This window comes from Vombatus ursinus, unplaced genomic scaffold (assembly GCF_900497805.2).
Source record: "Vombatus ursinus unplaced genomic scaffold, bare-nosed wombat genome assembly UNPS02012709.1, whole genome shotgun sequence".
In the NCBI taxonomy this organism is placed as follows: Eukaryota; Metazoa; Chordata; class Mammalia; order Diprotodontia; family Vombatidae; genus Vombatus; species Vombatus ursinus.
The window spans coordinates 761271-778665 of record NW_020952487.1 but is presented as its reverse complement, the minus strand read 5'-3'; the positions used below and the strand labels follow the sequence as shown (position 1 = coordinate 778665).

General features: G+C 48.7%; 1 protein-coding gene across 3 annotated transcripts; it reads left to right on the top strand.

The window, feature by feature from the left end:
* Window positions 1–4726: 4726 nt before the first annotated feature.
* PPP1R1A (protein phosphatase 1 regulatory inhibitor subunit 1A) lies at window positions 4727–17309 on the top strand. 3 transcript variants are annotated; one of them, XM_027858111.1, is made up of 7 exons: window positions 4727–4985; window positions 13360–13420; window positions 14815–14852; window positions 15019–15082; window positions 15743–15907; window positions 16509–16612; window positions 17152–17309. In XM_027858111.1, the coding sequence occupies exons 1-6, from the start codon at window positions 4902–4904 to the stop codon at window positions 16610–16612; spliced, it is 516 nt and encodes a 171-aa protein (XP_027713912.1). In that variant the 5' UTR covers window positions 4727–4901; the 3' UTR covers window positions 17152–17309. The 3 variants fall into 3 exon arrangements, with proteins under 3 accessions (XP_027713912.1, XP_027713909.1, XP_027713910.1); XM_027858108.1 differs by lacking the exon at window positions 16509–16612 and adding an exon at window positions 16296–16402 and having other exon boundaries at window positions 4729–4985; XM_027858109.1 differs by lacking the exon at window positions 17152–17309 and adding an exon at window positions 16296–16402 and having other exon boundaries at window positions 4729–4985; window positions 16509–16595.
* Window positions 17310–17395: the final 86 nt, after the last annotated feature.

Here is a 17395-nt window from a genome sequence, read left to right as displayed (position 1 = left end):
CAGAGCAGCCCCTGCATTCTGCTCCAGCACTGGCAATGACTAGAGGGGGTGTACAAGCATACATGCACCCACCAGCACCTTCACTCTGAGTACATATGAGCCAGCTGGCTCTTCTAAATGTGTGGACCCACCACCTTCTCCCAACAGGATGGGCTGCACCCCAGAAAGCACCTAGAAGAGAAACTGTCAGATCATGATTCCCTCCCTACAGAACCAAAGACAGGCTCCTCATGAGCCCCCCCTCCCATCCCCACTACACACACACAAACACACATATGCTCGTGCCAATTCGAGCCTGTTCACAGATAAAAGACCCAAACATCCATACCCATGTCCTGATCTGCAACAAACAGATTCACTCCCAGAGATACACCAAATAAAGGTGCCACTCTACCCCAGGAACATGCCCCTGAGATGCAGAAGGACCCAAAGGCTAGAAAAGGTGAATGGATCACTCCCAGAAGCTGCAGAAAATTCCAAGCTCTAGCAGCTTTGAAAAGAACTTCTTGATTCAAGGGGGTGAGATAAGTCCAGGTCACGAGGCAGATGGGACAGGGTGATGAAGGAGCTCTCTGGGAGTCCACAAGGTGGCATCCCTGTTGGTCAGGACATATCCTTTTGTCAGAACACTTGGGTGTGGAGAAACAGAGCAGAGAACAGACTTGAGTTGCTTCTGATTGCCAGCCAGAGCATAGAAACAAAGCAATGGAAATAGGGGGTGGAGTGGAGAAATGGGTAAGTACCAGCACACGTGAGCACGGTGGTCAGTTAGACATGTGGAGCCCAGTCCATAACCCTCCTGGGTTTTTCTCCTTGAGTAGCCCAGAACTCACTCCTTCCCTGGATCAAGGAACCACTTCCCACCTACCAATTCATTATTTACTGCCAGCCTTTCCTTTCAATTCAGTGGGGATGAGTAGGGAAGGAGAAAACCATTGATTGTCCCCCTAATCAGCTGCCAGTCACAGCAGCCAACATTTGGAAGCATATTTCTTTAATTGCTTGCTTTTGTTTCTATGTTATTTCTAGTTTAAAAAAAATTAAAAACACAATAGCAAACTACCATTCATCATGAGCTTGTCAGTCTATAAGCATATTGCTCAGAACTGAGAGAGAAGAAATTCTCCTAATTGAAGAAAGGATTTTTTTTTCCCCTTCACAACACCTGGGTAAGGGTAGAGTCAATGAGAAAGGGTTCATTTGTTATTTTAAATAATTTTGCAAAGTGCATATGCATATATATTTGATTAGATCAAATTGATCTATACTTTGAACTCAGTGTTAGAAAAGCTAGTAAAGAGAAGTCTGGTGGGAGGGAAGAAGTTGGTGTAGGTTTTACCTGAGGGTGACATTTGGTGCAGAGCACTGAGTCCCTTCTGTTCTTTCTAACTTTCCTTCTGGAGCCTGAAGATTTCTGGCAAACACATGAAGCCCAAGCAGGGTCCTCCCCATTCCTTATTGATAGGCCCCTAACAACACCCCCATTACAAAGACAAACATGGAGAAAAATTCAAAAACACAATGGCTCTGAGGCAGGTGAAAGCCCAAGTTTGGACTCAGTTGCATTCACAGCACACAAATACATTTCCCACCCTCAACACACATACAATACATACTAACATATACATACACAGCAGTGACAGCTAAGTATCATGGAGAACACTGAATGTAGAGTCAGGAGATAAGGGATCAAGGTCGCTTTCTGCCACCTGTGTGACCCTGGGCAAGTCACTCTCTTTCTTTGTAAAATGATAGGGTTGAACTAATTGATCTCTTAAGGTCCCTTCTTAAATCCTGTGATCCCACAGGCACAAAAACCCAGTCTTCTCTCGAGTAACTCACAGTTACACATTTCTTCAATGCCTCCACAATACATAGTTACACGTGCACACACGTGCTCATACACACATCTCACTCCTCCCCAGCTTCACTTCATATTGTCTCCCTCCCTCCCACACTCCTTTTGTCTCATCCATATCTGGACATCCCACCTCACAAAGTGCTCTTAGGAGCACCCCCAGCTCTGCTCTCCCTATTTCCACCCCTGCACCTGCTGTTCCCAGAATCCCCTTATTCCCACTGAATCCTCCCCTGCAATATCAAACCTTGAATATACTGGGGGTGTTATCCTTTCTCTGTCTCATTTGGTCTTCAGGACTTTGTGAAAACCTAGGGCTTTGGAAATAGCAGAGAAGATGAGGCTCTACGAAGAACTTCCAGGCTAATTTAGACACTGCAAAGAAAGAATAAGTAGTGAAAGATCAATAGACACTAGGTACCCCTTCCTATGACACCCCAGACCAGGGGTTCTTAACTTTTTGTGTGTCCTAGACACACACAAAAAAGGTAGTGAAGTCTAAGGGACCTACCTCAGAATAATGTTTTTAAATGCATAAAATAAAATACACAGGATTACAAAGGAAACCAAAGGTCAGTGGGGGGTGAGGGGTGGGGGGAGAGAAGAGATGTAATTTTTTTCCCATTCAAGTGATAGACCCCCTAAGATAGGTCCATGGACTCTGAACCCCAGGTCTTAACCCCTACTGAAGAGTCTACCCTCCCAACCCATCACCACCAGTTGCAATTATCCAACCCAGAGATAGGACAATGGGGATAAGAGATGGGGACTTAACAGCTGGGTGACATTGGACATATCTGAATCACCTTTCCTCATCTACAAAATGACCAGATTGAACAAGATAATCTTGAGGTGCTTTCTGACTCTCACACTCTGTGATTCTGTGACTAAGTAGGTTATAAGTAGGATATCTCTGAACACACACACACACACACACACACACACACACACACACACACTCCTAAGTAGTGAGTCCTATCTGGGGTGGGAGTTGGAAAAGGAGCAGAGGTATGTCCAAGAGGACATACATCAAGGCAAGTCCCCTGGGAAGTCAGGAGCCAGTCCTCCTCCACTGCCTGTTTCAGTCTCTCTCCACCCACCCTAAATGTTCTGCCTACCTAAGATCTCCCCTGAATCCCTCCTGCTGTAATGGACAGCTGGCATGCAAGAACAGTTCACAGTTATGATGGTGGGAAAAAGAAGGAGGGTAGAGATGGGGGGAGGAGGGAGATGGGGATGGATCCAAAGGCTGGTCATTCCCAGTTACTGAAGTGTAGCCAGCTGTTTCCCCAGAATGGGTGAGCTCAGCAGGATCCACAGAAGGGAAGAGAACTAGGGTGTCTTCAGTGGAAACTTGGCTTTTGGAGGAGTCCTGTGAGCCTGTGCCTGGAGTTCATGAGGTGAAAATGAGGTGCCAATAATATCAAAATGAGAGTCAGTCCCTAAGCACTCAACAGTCCTGCTGGGATTCTCTGCCCTAACCCTAGCGCCCACAATGTCCCAAAGAAAACTGAGCTGCTAGAGGTATGTGTAAAGAGATATGGCCTGGGAAGGTTGGAGGGAGAGCAGAGGTTATTTTGGGAGGTGGGTGTGGAAGGGGATTCAGAGCAAGGGAGGTAGAGACAGCTCAGGAGGGGTGCAGAATAACCTCACATAAAAGAGAATTGCTCCACAAAGCCTCGAGAGAAAGTGACTGATTGGTGAGCTTCAGTTTGCATATATTCCACATTTCATTTCCATTTTAGCCTATTAAAAGTCCAATTAACAGAAATCTCTGCTGCCCCAGGCCTCTGTCCTTGGTGCCCAGCCTGAACCATCTTCAAGATAACAATAAGGAAAAGTCCTTATAACAGCTTTGTGAAGCCTCCTCCCTAGATTCCACTCACCTTCCTTCTCCTAGGAGCTAGATTCCCCTATATTCCTCACCCTCTTGTACTGCTAGATTACCACCCTTCCCCTCTCTAGCTAAAAAGTTCTTCAGAGAGTCTAAGGGCCATTCCTCATGCTACAGCACTCACTTTAAATTACCCTTTATTCTGTCCCTAGTGTTACTAAGGACCAACCTTATCATAAGAAGATCCAAGTTGGACTGATATACCCTCCCCCTCTCCCCAGTTCGGCCTTTCACCCACTTTCCAAGGCCCGTAATTCAATAAAGGAAAAGAATCCATCCATTTCACAACATCCCACCCACCCCAACACACAATTTAGCCTCCTCCAGGCTAAATTGCTGAATCCCATATGGCTGTATCTCCTAGTCTTCCTTCTCCAATGCCAGCACAAGGCATGAACACTTTATAGGTGTGACTACAGGATTACCAGACCCTTCTGAGGTCATCCCATCCATCTTTCTGCTTTAGAGCAGGATTTGGAAAATCTCAGGAGACTACGCACAAAGCCCCCTCCCCTTCATGAAAAGTCCTCACCAATGTCTAACCTCAGTCCTTCCTGCTACAAATCGAAGCCCCCTTTTGTCTTGCATCTTCATAGAATAATAACCCTAAAGAATATTTACTAAACCATCCATTGGTTCCTGCCCCTTCTCCCTGCCCCCCCCCGCCCCCAGCCCCAGCTGTGTCCCCTTAAAAACCTGCCCAACCTGGATAAATACTAGGGTTTGGGCTCCGCCCGACTGGACTCTGAGAATTCCTGGGTCCCTGCCCAAGCTCTTGCCCTCTACCTTCCGCCCACTACTTGGTAAAAGGCCACGCCCCCAGCCCGTGGCACCCTGGTGGGACCCCCGCTGGCGCGGACTCGACAGGGTTAAGGTTTTGGGGCGGGTGGGGGTTCTGGGGAGGAAGGGGTGCGGAGCCAATCGGCTGCGGATGAATCCCGGGGAGTGAGGATCCGAGAGCAGAGCCGGAGCAGCGAGCGGGCAAGCGGCTGGGGCAGCGACCAGGGGCAGCGACCAGGGGCAGGAGCAGTGAACGGGAGGCAGCTGGCTAGTCCCTCGTACGCTCCGGGAGCCGCCCCATCCCCCACCTCCACTGCAGCACCGGATTTCTTCGTCCAGAAGGACCCAGGCGTCCCCGGCACCCCAGCCATGGAGCAAGACAACAGTCCCCGAAAGATCCAGTTCACTGTCCCGCTGCTGGAGCCGCACCTGGACCCGGAGGCGGCGGAGCAGGTGGGGCGCATGGAGGCTTTGTTGGGCCGAGAGACCGGGGGCGGAGTAGCATCCCCGGGGTGGGGGTGGCAGTGGCTAGACTCGGCTGGACAGAGCTAAGAATAGGGAGACTTCTGCTCTTTCGGGAAGTCGGGGAGCAAGAAGATCCATCGTCCTGAGGGGGCGCCTCTCTTGCCCCTGTGACTGCTGTTGTACCCCTATGCTGGAGGGGAATGATGGAAAAGAATTCCTGTTTAACAATTGGATGACCCCCCCCCATCTGTCCTATACTCAGAGCCACAAACCCATTTGGACCGTTGTGAGACAGACGGACAGACGCTCCCACTCTCCCTCTCACTGCTCCCCCGTCCCCCGCCCTTTCAGAGACAGCACAGACTAGCTCCCTCCCCAGCCTCGTTGGGGGAAGTGGGGGATGGGAGGAAAGATGCTGGTTCTGTCCCTACAACCCCTTTCCCTTCACTTACCCTGCACCTCCTCCCCACCCCGCCCCAGTTTTTAAAGGAATTGGGGGGACTAAGGATCTCCCACAGTTTCACAGGAAGTGTTGGGGGCCAGGAGAAAATTAAGTTGATGAGAGTCCAAAATAACAGGGAGGGATTGTTGGAGGGGAAAATGTAGCCCCAGCTTTTTGTCCTGGAGGAAAAGAATGAAGGGAAGGAGAGTTGGGGGGCAAAGACTTGGAGTAGGCAGGGTGCTGAGCAGGGAACAGAATGTTTCTCCCTGCTCTGAGGAGAGATGTCTTCTGAAGCTCCCCTCTCCTAGGGTGGGGCAAGGAACACCTGGACCCTCCTCCCAAAAGGATCGGCCCTGATGGGCCCTGAGTGAGGAGAGGCAGGACCTTGGGAGGGGGCACAAGGGTCTGAGTTAAACAATATGCAGATGAGGAGGATGCTACATGCAAAGGGATGCCTGGTTCTCTGAGATCTCCCCCTCCTCTGGATCTGGCCAAAGGAGTAGGTGACATAGACAGGCCTTGGGCTGCCTGACCTGAGCTATTTTTAGCTCACAGCAGCCTGGCAGAGAGAAGGGAGGGGAGGTAGAGTGGACACAGAGGCCAAAGGGTGAGGGCTGGGGCCACTGTTGGCAAAGGGTTTCCAGGCAGTACTACAGCTCCACCCCCCCCACCCCCCACCCCACACAAACACAGGCCACCAAATCACCAAAGCTTATTTGCATAGTTTTGTAAGTCATTTACCCTCTCCCTAAGACTCTCAGAATTGCCCTCAGTCAACCCCAAATTCATCCAATCTAAATTCTGGTTTCTGATACATACATTATCTCCCTTCTCTCTGTTGGGTCTAGAGTTCTCTCTACCTGGAAAAACTCCCAGCTGTCCTTTCTGGGATCCTGAAGGGAGGATGTTCTTTCTACTCCAGCTGTTTGGCAAAACAGAGCCCAGATGTGAAGGGAGAAGTATTTCTCTCTCCCACTCTCCTTCCCCTCCCCCCCCCACTTCTCTTTAGGTCTCCAAAGCAGGAATTCCCCAGGTGCCCACTAGAATAGTGGGGAGGTCATATGGGAAGGACAGATGCCTCCTCTACGCCAGATCTTTTCTGCCCTCCTCCCCACCTCCTCTGAGAGGTGAACAGAACCCTGTCTTACTGGGAAGGCCAGATAGCAGAGTCTCAGATATTCTCTCTACCAGCCATAAAATAAGCCATGGCAGCTGCAAAGTGTGTGGTTAGGCCTCAGGAAAATCTCCCTGAGTGTGGGGGTGGGGCTGGGGTGGGGGGGAACTGAGGGGAGACCTCTATCCCTAATGAGGAAAGAACAACCTCCACCCATTTCCTTGTCTCCTACTTCCCATAAGATAGGAAGATAGAGAAGATGACCTCTGGCTCCAGACGAAGGGACTGATGATAAGAGGCCATGTGCGTTGAGGGTGGAGAGCCAGGCAGAACTAACATGATCTGCCTCCAGCTGGTCTCTTCATCCCACTGTCATGGGTTTATTCTTTGTTTGTGGTTGGGGGTGGCAGGTGTGTGTGGTTGGAGAAAGGAAGAGGAGAGGAAAGGACTTACAGAGCTGCAAACAGCAGCCAGGTCAAGGGCCCTTGCCAGTGGAGATGAAAATTAAGGGGAGCCAACCAAGATACATAAGCACTTTGTCCCCAGTCTTCAGTAAACCTGTGTCTACTTAGTGTAAAATTCTGCCTCCGGTCTAGCCTCATTCTCTCCTGCTGGGGTATCAAGAACCTAGGGCTTTGGGAAAATAGCTAGTTAAGCTGGGGGGAGAGTCTAGGAGGGCAATAATGATGATAATTATAACACATTTATTTAATATTTTATGGTTTACAAAGCTTTTTCCTCACTACAACCCTATAAAAATAAGTAGTGTGAATGTAATTATCCCTATTTTCTAGATTTTGAGGCCTAGAGAGATCAAATCATCAATTCAAAGTTTATTCCCTTCATTTTACAGGTAACAAAACTGAGTGCAAAAGACTTGTCCAAGGTCATACAACCCATTGCTTCTGACTCCAAATTCAGCATCCTTTCTTTCCATGACACCAAAGTGACCTGCTCATTGCCACACAGACACTCAGTGACAGGGCAAGAGATTTAAGCTTGTCTCCTGGCTACAAATCCAGGGGAAGGACTCAGGAATTTGGTGGGCTCTGCCCAATGAGGCAAGAGGTAGGAAGAAGACCACAAAGTCATCACATGGTCTGTCAACCATCCGCAGAGTAGTCTGGGCATAAATCCAGACTTGGAAGTTTCTGGGAGATTTGAGGAAGCTTTGGAAGTCTGTGGAATAGCTCAGGTCAATGGGAAGCCCTTGCTGAAGTGGCCTGCTATGTGCCAACCACTCAGCTGGGTACTAGGGAGACATAGATATGATGGTCTCTGTTTGCAAAGAACTTTGGAAATGAGAGGAATGTGATAAAAATAAATGAGAGATCCAGACAATACATGAGAACTCTAGAAATTGAGAATTTCATTTTAGCTGGGGAAACTGATAAGTGGAGAGACTGAGAGGCGGCAAGGAGGAAGATAGCCCCTAAGTTGGGCCTTAAAGGAAGAGAGGGACTGGAAAGAAATGGGAGCTGGGGGGTAGGAATGGGGCAGAATTGATTCGTGGCATGAGCTAAGGAGCAGGATAGATAGGGGTGGACCTCAGAGCTCCAGTCCAACCTTCCCACTTTACAAATGAGGAAACAGAGTTCAGTGACTTACCCTAAGTCATAAGTGCTGAGTTGCAGAACTGGGATTTAAAATCAGTGCCCTTACTCAAAATCTAGAACTCTTTGCAATAGGATATTCTAAAATTAGAGGACCTGGGTTCAAACCTTGGTTCTGTCACTTATTCCCTGAGTGACCTCGGAGAAGTCATTCAACCTAAGGCCTCTGTTTCTTTATCTGCAAAATTAGGGAGTTTGACAAAATTACCTCTAAGAGCAAACCCAACTCTAGCTCTGTGATCCGATGGAGGGGAGGAGGGAAAGAAAAATAAGATGGAGAAGGAAAGGAAAAAAACAAAGTGGGTATGGGAAGGGAGAGGGAAGGAAAAGAAAAGAAAGAAACAGAAAATGGGAAGAGAAGATTGCACAAAGGGAATAGAAGAAGTAGGGGAAAGCAAAAAGAAGGGAGAGAGGAGAAAGGAAAGAGGAAATAAGAAAGGGGATGTGGAGGAGAAGAAAGAGGCAGGGAAGAGAAAGAGGAGAAAAGGGAGAAGAATCATGGGCAATCTAAATTGCATTACAGCAAGGGGCTAGAAAGGGTGTTGGATTTTTAGAATAGGGAAGATCTTTCTTTTTCCCCAGCCCAGGCTTGGGATGGGGGGAGGCCTGTGGAAAGAAGGGATGTTCATCAGATCATAATATGCCCTTATTCCACAAAAGATTATCCATTAAGAGTTGAAAAGGACCTCACAGGTCACCTAATCCAATCTGTAATTTTACAGATATGGCCCAAAGAGACTTAATAACTTGCCAAAGATAGTTTTCCAACCCAGATCCTCTGCCTCCAAGGCCAGTATTCTTTCCACTATCCCTCAGTGGCCTCCAGCACTTAGTCATACACACAAGTGAAGGATATATAGATGGACACACCACTGACCACGTGACTGTATGGGTACACACACATATATCACGTTGATGTTGTCAGAAACCTTGAAATGTCATCCATCCATCAACAAGCATTTAACTGCTTACTACGTCCTGGGCACTGAAAAGTTATGAGGATACAAAACCAAGAGTGAAATAGTCCCTGCTCTCAGGGAGCTTACATTCTAAGTGGGGAAGATGACATATGTATGTATAAATAGATATGTAATATATGCAAGATGAAATCAAAGTAATTGGGGGGGAAGGGTGATCATAAGAGGCTTCATGTAGAATGTGGCGCCTAAGCTAAGTCTTGAAGGAAACCCAAGGTTCCAAGAAGCAAGGGGAGGAGAGAATATAGTGAGTGTGGAATGGTGAATTGGACAGTATGGCTGGCAGAATCATAGAAAAGGAAGAGAATAATATCTAAGAAGACGGGAAAATCAGGATGGGTCCAGGTTGTGAAGAGTTTTAAACGTTGAATATTCAAAGCGTCTGGGATGGGGGAGGGAGGTGGGCACGAGGAAAGAGATAATGAGCTCTGTTCTGGATGTGTTGAGTTTGAGATGCCCATGAGACATCCACTTTGAGACATCCAAAAGGCAGTTTGTGATGCAGGATTGGAGCTCAGGAGAGAGATTAGGCTAGAACTGGGAGTCATCAGTATAGAGATGGTAATTGTACCCATGGGAGCTGATGAGATCACCAAGAGAGAGGGAGCGGGAAGAAAATAGAAGACAGCCCGGACAAAGCCTTGGGGTACACTTACAGTTAAGGGATATGACATGGATGTTGAATCAGCAAAGGAGACTGAAAAGGATTGAATAGAAAGTTAGGAGAATCAGGAGAAAGCAGTAAACCGAGAAAGAAGAGAATATCCGGGAGGAGAGAATGATTAAAAGTGTCGCATGCTACAACAGGGGTCTAGGAGAATGAGGACTGAGAAGAGATCATTAGATTTGACAATTGAGCTATCATTGTGACATGGAGCAGCCTCGATTGAGTGATAAGATCCCAAGCCAGATTGCATGAGGTTTGGAGCATGAGGGGAGAGGACTGTGGAGGCACCTGGTATAGATGGCTTTTCAAAGGGATTAAACTGAGAAAGAGAGGGTCATAGGATCATCGAACTAGAATCTAGGGACCTCAGAGGTCATCTAATCTAACTCCCTTGTTTTACAAATGAGAAACTGAGACCTAGATAGATTAAGCAATACTCTGAAGGTCATACAGGAAGTGACTAGGTAGTTTTGAATCTAAATTCTCTGATTTGAAAGCCACAGTTCTTTCCATCGTCCCACACTCTCTTTAGGAGGACAGTTAGGAAAGACAGTGGGACCTAAGAGGATTGTCTAAGGGTAGATGAGAGTGGAGTGTGTTTGAAGGCAGCAAGGAAAGAAGACTTAGATAAAGAGAGAGGGAAAATTATTGAGAGAGGAGGAATGATAATAGGGTTAATCTGCTGGAGAAGGCATAGAGAATGTGGATCAAAGGCCCATCTAGAGGGGTTGGCCTTGGTGAAGAGAAGAGCCACATCTTCATCAGAGACTGGAGTAAAGGAAGAAATGAGGAAGATGAACGATGGAAAGATTAAGGGTGTGTGGCCATCTTTGTGTGTAGCTGAGGTGGGATGGAGGAATAGGTCAGAAAAAATGAGCAGATTGAGTAACTAGGAGCTCTCCTTGTATGTTGAAGTCTCCTTAGTATAAGGACATGAGTTGGTGAGTAGCTGTGTGACCCTGGGCAAGACACATACACCTGTTTGCCTTGGTTTCCTCATCTGTAAAATGAGCTGGAACAGGAAATGCAAACCACTCCAGTATCTCTGCCAAGAACACCCCAAATGGGGTCACAAAGAGTCAGACACGACAGAAAAAAGACTGAACAACAACAACAACATGAGTTGGTACAGAAAAGAAGACTATGAGCCAGGCTCAGTGGAAGAGATGTGCCCCCAGAGAGAGGAAATGTCTTATTCCCACCCCACCTCTCATTCCCCATTCCTCTCCTGAATTGTCCCGTTATTCTTCCTCTTTTGCAGTTGAGAAGTCCTGCTTAAAGTCTAATTTTAGTACCTCCTGCTGCAGCAGAAGGGCATTTTGTGGATAGGAAGAAGAGGATTCCATATGTGGTGATAAGGATCCAAAATTATTAAGAGATTTGAAAATGGAAATCCATTTGTCATTTTATCCCAGCACCTTGCACAGTAGTCCAAGGTAGTCGTTTCATCAATATTGTTGCTTGATTGGTTTCATGACACAATCTTTGCCCTCACATCAACACTACCTCACCTCTCCAGTTTCTCTCAGAACTGGACGATCCCTTCCCAGCTCTGTCTAGCCCCTTTCTCTCACTGCTCTACACCAATATCATGCCCAGAAAGTGAGAAATCTACACCTCCAAGGATCGCTTTCAGAGTAGTCAGACCCATTGGCAGCTTGGCAAAGGAGCGGTAGTTTGGGTGACGTCAGAGAAGGGGCTATTACAGGTGACTTTAGATGAATGAAAGGGTCAAGGGAAGGCCATGAGATTTCCCAGCCACACTCAATGCCCTAACCAAGCTCCTGATATGATGGAAAGAGCACTAGATTTGGAGTTTGGAAAGACCTGGGTTGGATTCCTCAAATCTGACACTATAGGTATGATCATGGGAAAGGCACATAACTTCCCTGGGCTTCAGTTTCCCCATCTATAAAATGGGTATAATAATACCCATACTGCCTACTCTAAAGGATTGTTTGTGAGAATGAAGTGAGGATATATGTGAAGTCTAAGCACTTTACAAACCTGAAACATTGTAGAAATATAAGCAGTTAGTATTATTATCATGATTTTGGATTCTGGGTCCTTTCTGCAAGCCTCATCAGGAGCTGCTTAAGGGTCATTTGAGCAGAAGGTCAGGGACCTTCCTAGGGAGGGAAGAAGGGACATAGGAAGAAAGTAAGAGAATAAGAGACGCTAGTAAAAGAGTGGCCAGGAGGAGATGAAAATAGACTGAAAAGAGACTTGGAGATGCTGGGGTTGGGAGTGGTAGCAAGGGATGGGGAGACAGAGATTGTGTGTGATATTGGTAGGGAGGAAGGTCAGTGGCTAGGGGACACTGATGGAAGAGGGGTCTAAAGAGATAATTGGGAGGAAAGAGAAAGAGTCAGAGAGGGTTTGGGGGTACTAGGGAAGAGGGACTAAAAGATATAAAGGATGAGGAGCAGTGACTAGGAGAACACTGGGAAAGGAGCAGGATCTGGGAGATTATTCAGGAAAGAGCTTCTGGTGGGTGTGGGACTGGAAAAACTGAGGGGAAAGGGACAGGGACTGGATGAGACAGGAGGGGATGGGGACAGAGCCTGGAAAGGACCTTAATGCACCTGGGCTGGGAGAATGAGCTGGAAAGTGGTCAGGGCCAATTTGTCCTATTCCAACATGTTTGGGGTCCTGTTGGAGCTCCTCTCATATCACCCCTGAGATATGAGCATTATGGAGGTGGGGAGACTCTCTAGAGATGCTGGCATACTGAGGGTCCATATTTCTACTTGGTGGGAAAAACATCCTGATCTCCCAGGTTATTTCTGGCCATCGATCCAGTAGTTTGGAGCTGATACAGCTGCTGAGAAGGGAGGGCCCAAAAGCCAAGAAGGAAGAACTGAGGCAGTGGGAAGGGCTTTCAGGTTATTCAGGAGAAGCTAAACCTGGGGTTGGGATTGGTACAGTCATTAGCAAAAAACAGTATCAGAGCATTAGAGAGACAAACCTAGAGGGGACCATAAAGGAGGCAATTTGGTGAGTACTGTGATGTATGAAGATGGCGCGTGGGAGCACAGTTAATAATAATGATAGATGGTGTAGAGTGCCTTACCGTTCGTAAGAGCATTTGTCTCCTTTGAGCATCACAACAGACCTGTGAGGTGGGCAGTGTATGTATTCTTTTCCCCATTTTATAGACTAGGAAACTGAGACTCAGGGAGCTTGAAATGACTTATCATAGGATCATAGTCTTAGAGCTGGAAGGGATTTTTGAGATCATCCAGTCGAATCCCTTCAATTTACGGAGAAGGAAACTGAAGCCTAAAGAGATGAAATGACTTGTCCAAGGTCACTGAAAGAGTAAATGGCAGAGCTGGGATTCCAACCCTCTCTTTCCATTTTGCCTCACTGAGTCTCTTTGTTCTGTGTTGTATGGGGGTGGACATATGTGTGTCTTCAGATGTGGTTCTATTGGGTGTACATTAATTGGAACTGGGCTGAATCCATGTGCATTGCACTATTGGTCACTAGGACTCTGATCTGTCTGTCTGACAAGACTTCACCTCCCCCTCTTTTGTACCCTCCCAGATCCGGAGGCGTCGCCCCACCCCTGCCACCCTTGTGCTCACCAGTGACCAGTCATCTCCAGGTAACTCAGAAGCCCCCTTGGGCAGTAAAGGGGTATACCAGGAAGCCTGGGTCCCACTGTGGAATAGGATATCTAAGTCCCAGGGGGAAAGTGAGGGCTGGAGGTAGGAAATGGGGTTCTTGGGGCTCCTGAGTAAAGTGAGTTTGAGCATGAAGTGCCAGGGTCTCAAGAATAGAGTAAAAGCTGGGTGCAGGGGGAATAGGATTCACAGAGCTGGGGAAAGCAATGGGCAGGGGTCTGAATGCTTGTATTCCATGGGGTGGGGGGAGATACCTAGTTCCTAGGAGAGAAATAAGATTGGAGAAGGCAGCCTAGGTGCTGGTGGGTGCATTGAGAGCAAGCTGGGCTAGCAGGAAAACTTCCTTTGCTTTCTCAGTGATGAGAGCAAGGGCAGCAAGGGCTGGGAGAGGCAGGGGCACCACCTGCCTCCTCAGCCCCATCAGGAATTGGGCTGGTCAAGTGATTGCCGGTTGCCACAGCAACAGCCTACTAGGTTTCTCCAGCAGCAAAGATGCTGCCCCTCCTCCCCTTCCCCCCTCCCCCAGGAGGGAGGCAATGACATCTGTGAAGGAGGGGGCCCTTCCCCTCCCTACTCCCTCTCACAGCCCCCAAAGACTTGAGAGTAGAGTATAAAATAATGGCAAGAGGAAGGCCAGGACTCCAAATCACTAAGGTCTCCTCCAAGGGCCTCCTTTAGGGGAAAGAACAATGTGGGAGGAGAGTGAAAGGGGAAGTGTAAGACTGGAGCTTGAGGAAGCCAGGGCTCCAGCCAGGATGAGCTTGCTGTTGTCTGACCCCCCCCTCCCCTCCCCGCCCAAGCTGGCCTATGAACAGAGTCCGATCCTAGGCACCAGGTGGAGAGGAGAGAGCAACAAGGACACGTCACTGGCCAGCATCCACACAGCACCCAGGCTGACGGGCAAGAGTCCCAAACACAGGGACCAAGACAGAAGAAATGGGAATCCCAGACTTCAGGCCTGAAGCTTAAGAGTAGTACAGTCTGGAGAAGGTAGTCAGGGAGGGCTTCTGGGAGGAGGAGAGTAAGGAGCAGCATTTGGAAGGAGACAAATTCAAATGCTATCAGCAGCAAACCCCTGATAACACGAAGGTTGCTACTAGTGGCAAGCCCCTTGGGCGCCTTTTCTCACCTTCCCTTAGAGGCATTAAGACATGGTGGAAAGGGTGGGGTCCTGGTGGCAGGCAGGAGCCCTGAGTTCTAGTCCTGGCTCCTTTACTAAGCTACTTCGTGACCTTGAACGAGTCACTTCCTTTCTCTGGGCCTCAGTTTCCTTGTTTATAAAATGAGGGAGCTGAACTAAATGATTTCCAGCCTCCATTCGAGTTCTCAACTTCTATTTCTCTGATTCTTTCCTCCTCCATCACTCCTTTCCCAGAGATCGATGAAGATCGGCTTCCCAATCCTCTGTTCAAGGTGAGTGGATCCTCTAGTGCCACCAAACACCTTCTTCTCTCTGTGCCCTAAGGGCAATGGAATGGGCAGGGGCCTAGAGCTGCCCCCAGGGAACCAAAACAAGGTGGGGAGGAGGGGGATAGGCCTCAGGGCCCGAGGTCCCAGCTTCATTCTGTGTCCCTTACAGTCCACATTGTCCATGTCTCCAAGGCAGCGGAAGAAGGTGACTCGGACCACGCCCACGATGAAAGGTTTGGGGGACCCTCCACACCCTCCTACTCTCGCCTCCTTCCATTTCCTCCTCTGCTCCTTCCCTTGATGTCTTTAAATCTGTCAGGCCCAAGGCAGGTAGAGCTCTGTCTGAAAGTGCGGTTTCAGGGTCAGGAATGGGTGAGAAGACCTCCTGAGATGGGAGAGAGAATCTGCAGTATCACTGGCCCCATTCTCTGCCTCTCCCTGGCAACACATCTTTGGGCAAGTCCTCTCGCTTCTTGGGGCCTCAATTTCCCCATCTATAAAATGATGCTATTGAACAACAACCTCTCTAAGACTGAATCCTATAGGACTTTGTAATCCATCCGAGTCAGAAGAGAATCTCTCCTGTTCTTAAGACCTCTTACCTCAACTTACCGTTGTTTCCCTGTAGGAAAGTCTTTTCAAGTATCTAATTCAGTCTCTCCTACTGTAGTTGACATTCCATGACTTTTTTTTTCAGTCCTCTGGAAAGGAAAAAATTTCAATGGGTCCAGTATCCTAAAGTGTGAGGACCTGACAGGATGTCAGGATCCCTAAGTTGTTGAATTTCGGGGGGGGAGGGCAGGGAGAGTGGATATAGGGGGACCTTCTCGAGGAGCATGTCCAACATACCCCTCCTTCCATGTCACTGCCCCCCCCATCCCCATTCTCCGAAGAGCTCCAGATGATGGTGGAACATCACCTGGGACAGCAGCAGAAGCAGCAAGGGGAAGAAACCGAGGCAGCAGCAGCTGAAAGTGAAGGAACACAGGAGACCTGCCTGCCTGAGACTGAGGACACAGAAATGGATTCAAGGCTGAGCCTCACTGGAACTGCCCAGAGTATGTGAGGGATGGGGAGGGATTAACACCCGGGGACATCCTGGTCCCATAGTCCTGTGGGAGTGGGGAGAACAAAAGAGATTTCCCTTTAAAAGAGGGGATGAGGGGAGATTTAGTCCCAAGGCTGAAACATCTCAGCAATGCAGGGAGATTTACATACATTTTCATCTCATTTACATATCATTCCTAGCGGCGGTTCTCCAACTCCCCAGGTTTGTCCACTTCCTCCATTGCCCTCTCCCCTGGAAAAACTCCAGGTTAGCTCTTTGTGAGTGTGCCCGACTTGATCCTGGGCTTCTCTCCAAAGCTGAGGGTAGGAGAGATGGGGAAGCAGTGGCCCGATCTCCCTTAGGCCCCTCCCCAAGGCAGACCCTTCTCCCTTTCCCAGGGCTTCCAGAATCCATCCCCAAGATCCAGGAGACTGGCAGTGAGGAATCTAGCTCAGAGGCACCAACAGTTCATATACAACCTTCAGGCTCCAGGGGGGCAGACTAGGTAATAAGGCCTGGAGCTGGGAGGCTCCCCCAACAGAAGGGTCGGTGGGGGCTGGGGAGGGCAAGGAGGGAATGACGGGTTTCAGCCTCTGAATGGGGTGTTCTAGGTGCCCACACCACCTCTGAGGGTCAAACCAAAGTAGGTGGCCTGGAGCTACGGCAGGAGGGCTTGAGGTTAGACATCAAGAAGGAATTCCTGCCTCTGGAATAGGTAAAGGAGAGAGATTGTGGAAGCATTGGTGGGATAGTGGAAGGAGCACTAGTGTGGGGGTGGGAAGAGCTGGTTCAAATCCACGACCACAAACACTGTGATCTAGGTTCTGCGCTCACTAGCTGAGTGACCTTGGGCCCTTCATTTCATCTCGCTGGCCCTCAGTTTCCTCATCTTATAAAATGAGGGGGGGTAAGACTAGGAAATACCAAAGTTCCTTTCCATCTTGGGGGGGGAGGGGTTGAACCCAAAGAGAAACTCATGGCCTGGGCTGGGTTAGCAGTGGTCCTGACGGGGGAAGGGACATGGAGAAGATGATCCACCCTCCATGTCCAATGCTCTGCTCTTCCCCAACGGGAGGTACATGGGAGAACTAAGTGGAAACAGGCTGAAGTTTAGCAGGAAGGAGGGAAGTTAGATATTGGTCCAAAAGCAGGAAACAACCCAGGCCTGGACAAGATAAGCCCCAAAGAGTAATGTGCTGAGAAAGTCGTTCCTTGGCCCCTGACTCGCTGTCTCCCTCTCCCCACCCCACACAGGTCAGAGGGCCACGAAGCAGACCAGGAATCAAGGCTGGGGCTGGGGCCCCGCAAATGCTGGTTCTTTTCTTCATTTCTTCGCTTCTGGGGGAAAACTCTTGTTTCTAAAAAGTGATAAATTTGGTGTTGGGCCTTTGGTGCCTTTCTTCTTTCCCAGATAGGAGGGCCTCCAGTGTCCTTGTCTCCCTTCCCCCACCTCTTAGCAAGCCTCTTGGGACTGCAGAGACAGCCCTGGCACTCAAGC

Excerpts from the sequence above, each read along its gene's own strand:
- PPP1R1A (XM_027858108.1), top strand. The coding sequence starts at position 4,902 with ATGGAGCAAGACAACAGTCCCCGAAAGATCCAGTTCACTGTCCCGCTG. Across the intron at positions 4,986-13,359 it reads ACCCGGAGGCGGCGGAGCAG|ATCCGGAGGCGTCGCCCCAC; the intron begins GTGGGGCGCATG and ends GTACCCTCCCAG. Across the intron at positions 14,853-15,018 it reads TTCCCAATCCTCTGTTCAAG|TCCACATTGTCCATGTCTCC; the intron begins GTGAGTGGATCC and ends TGTCCCTTACAG.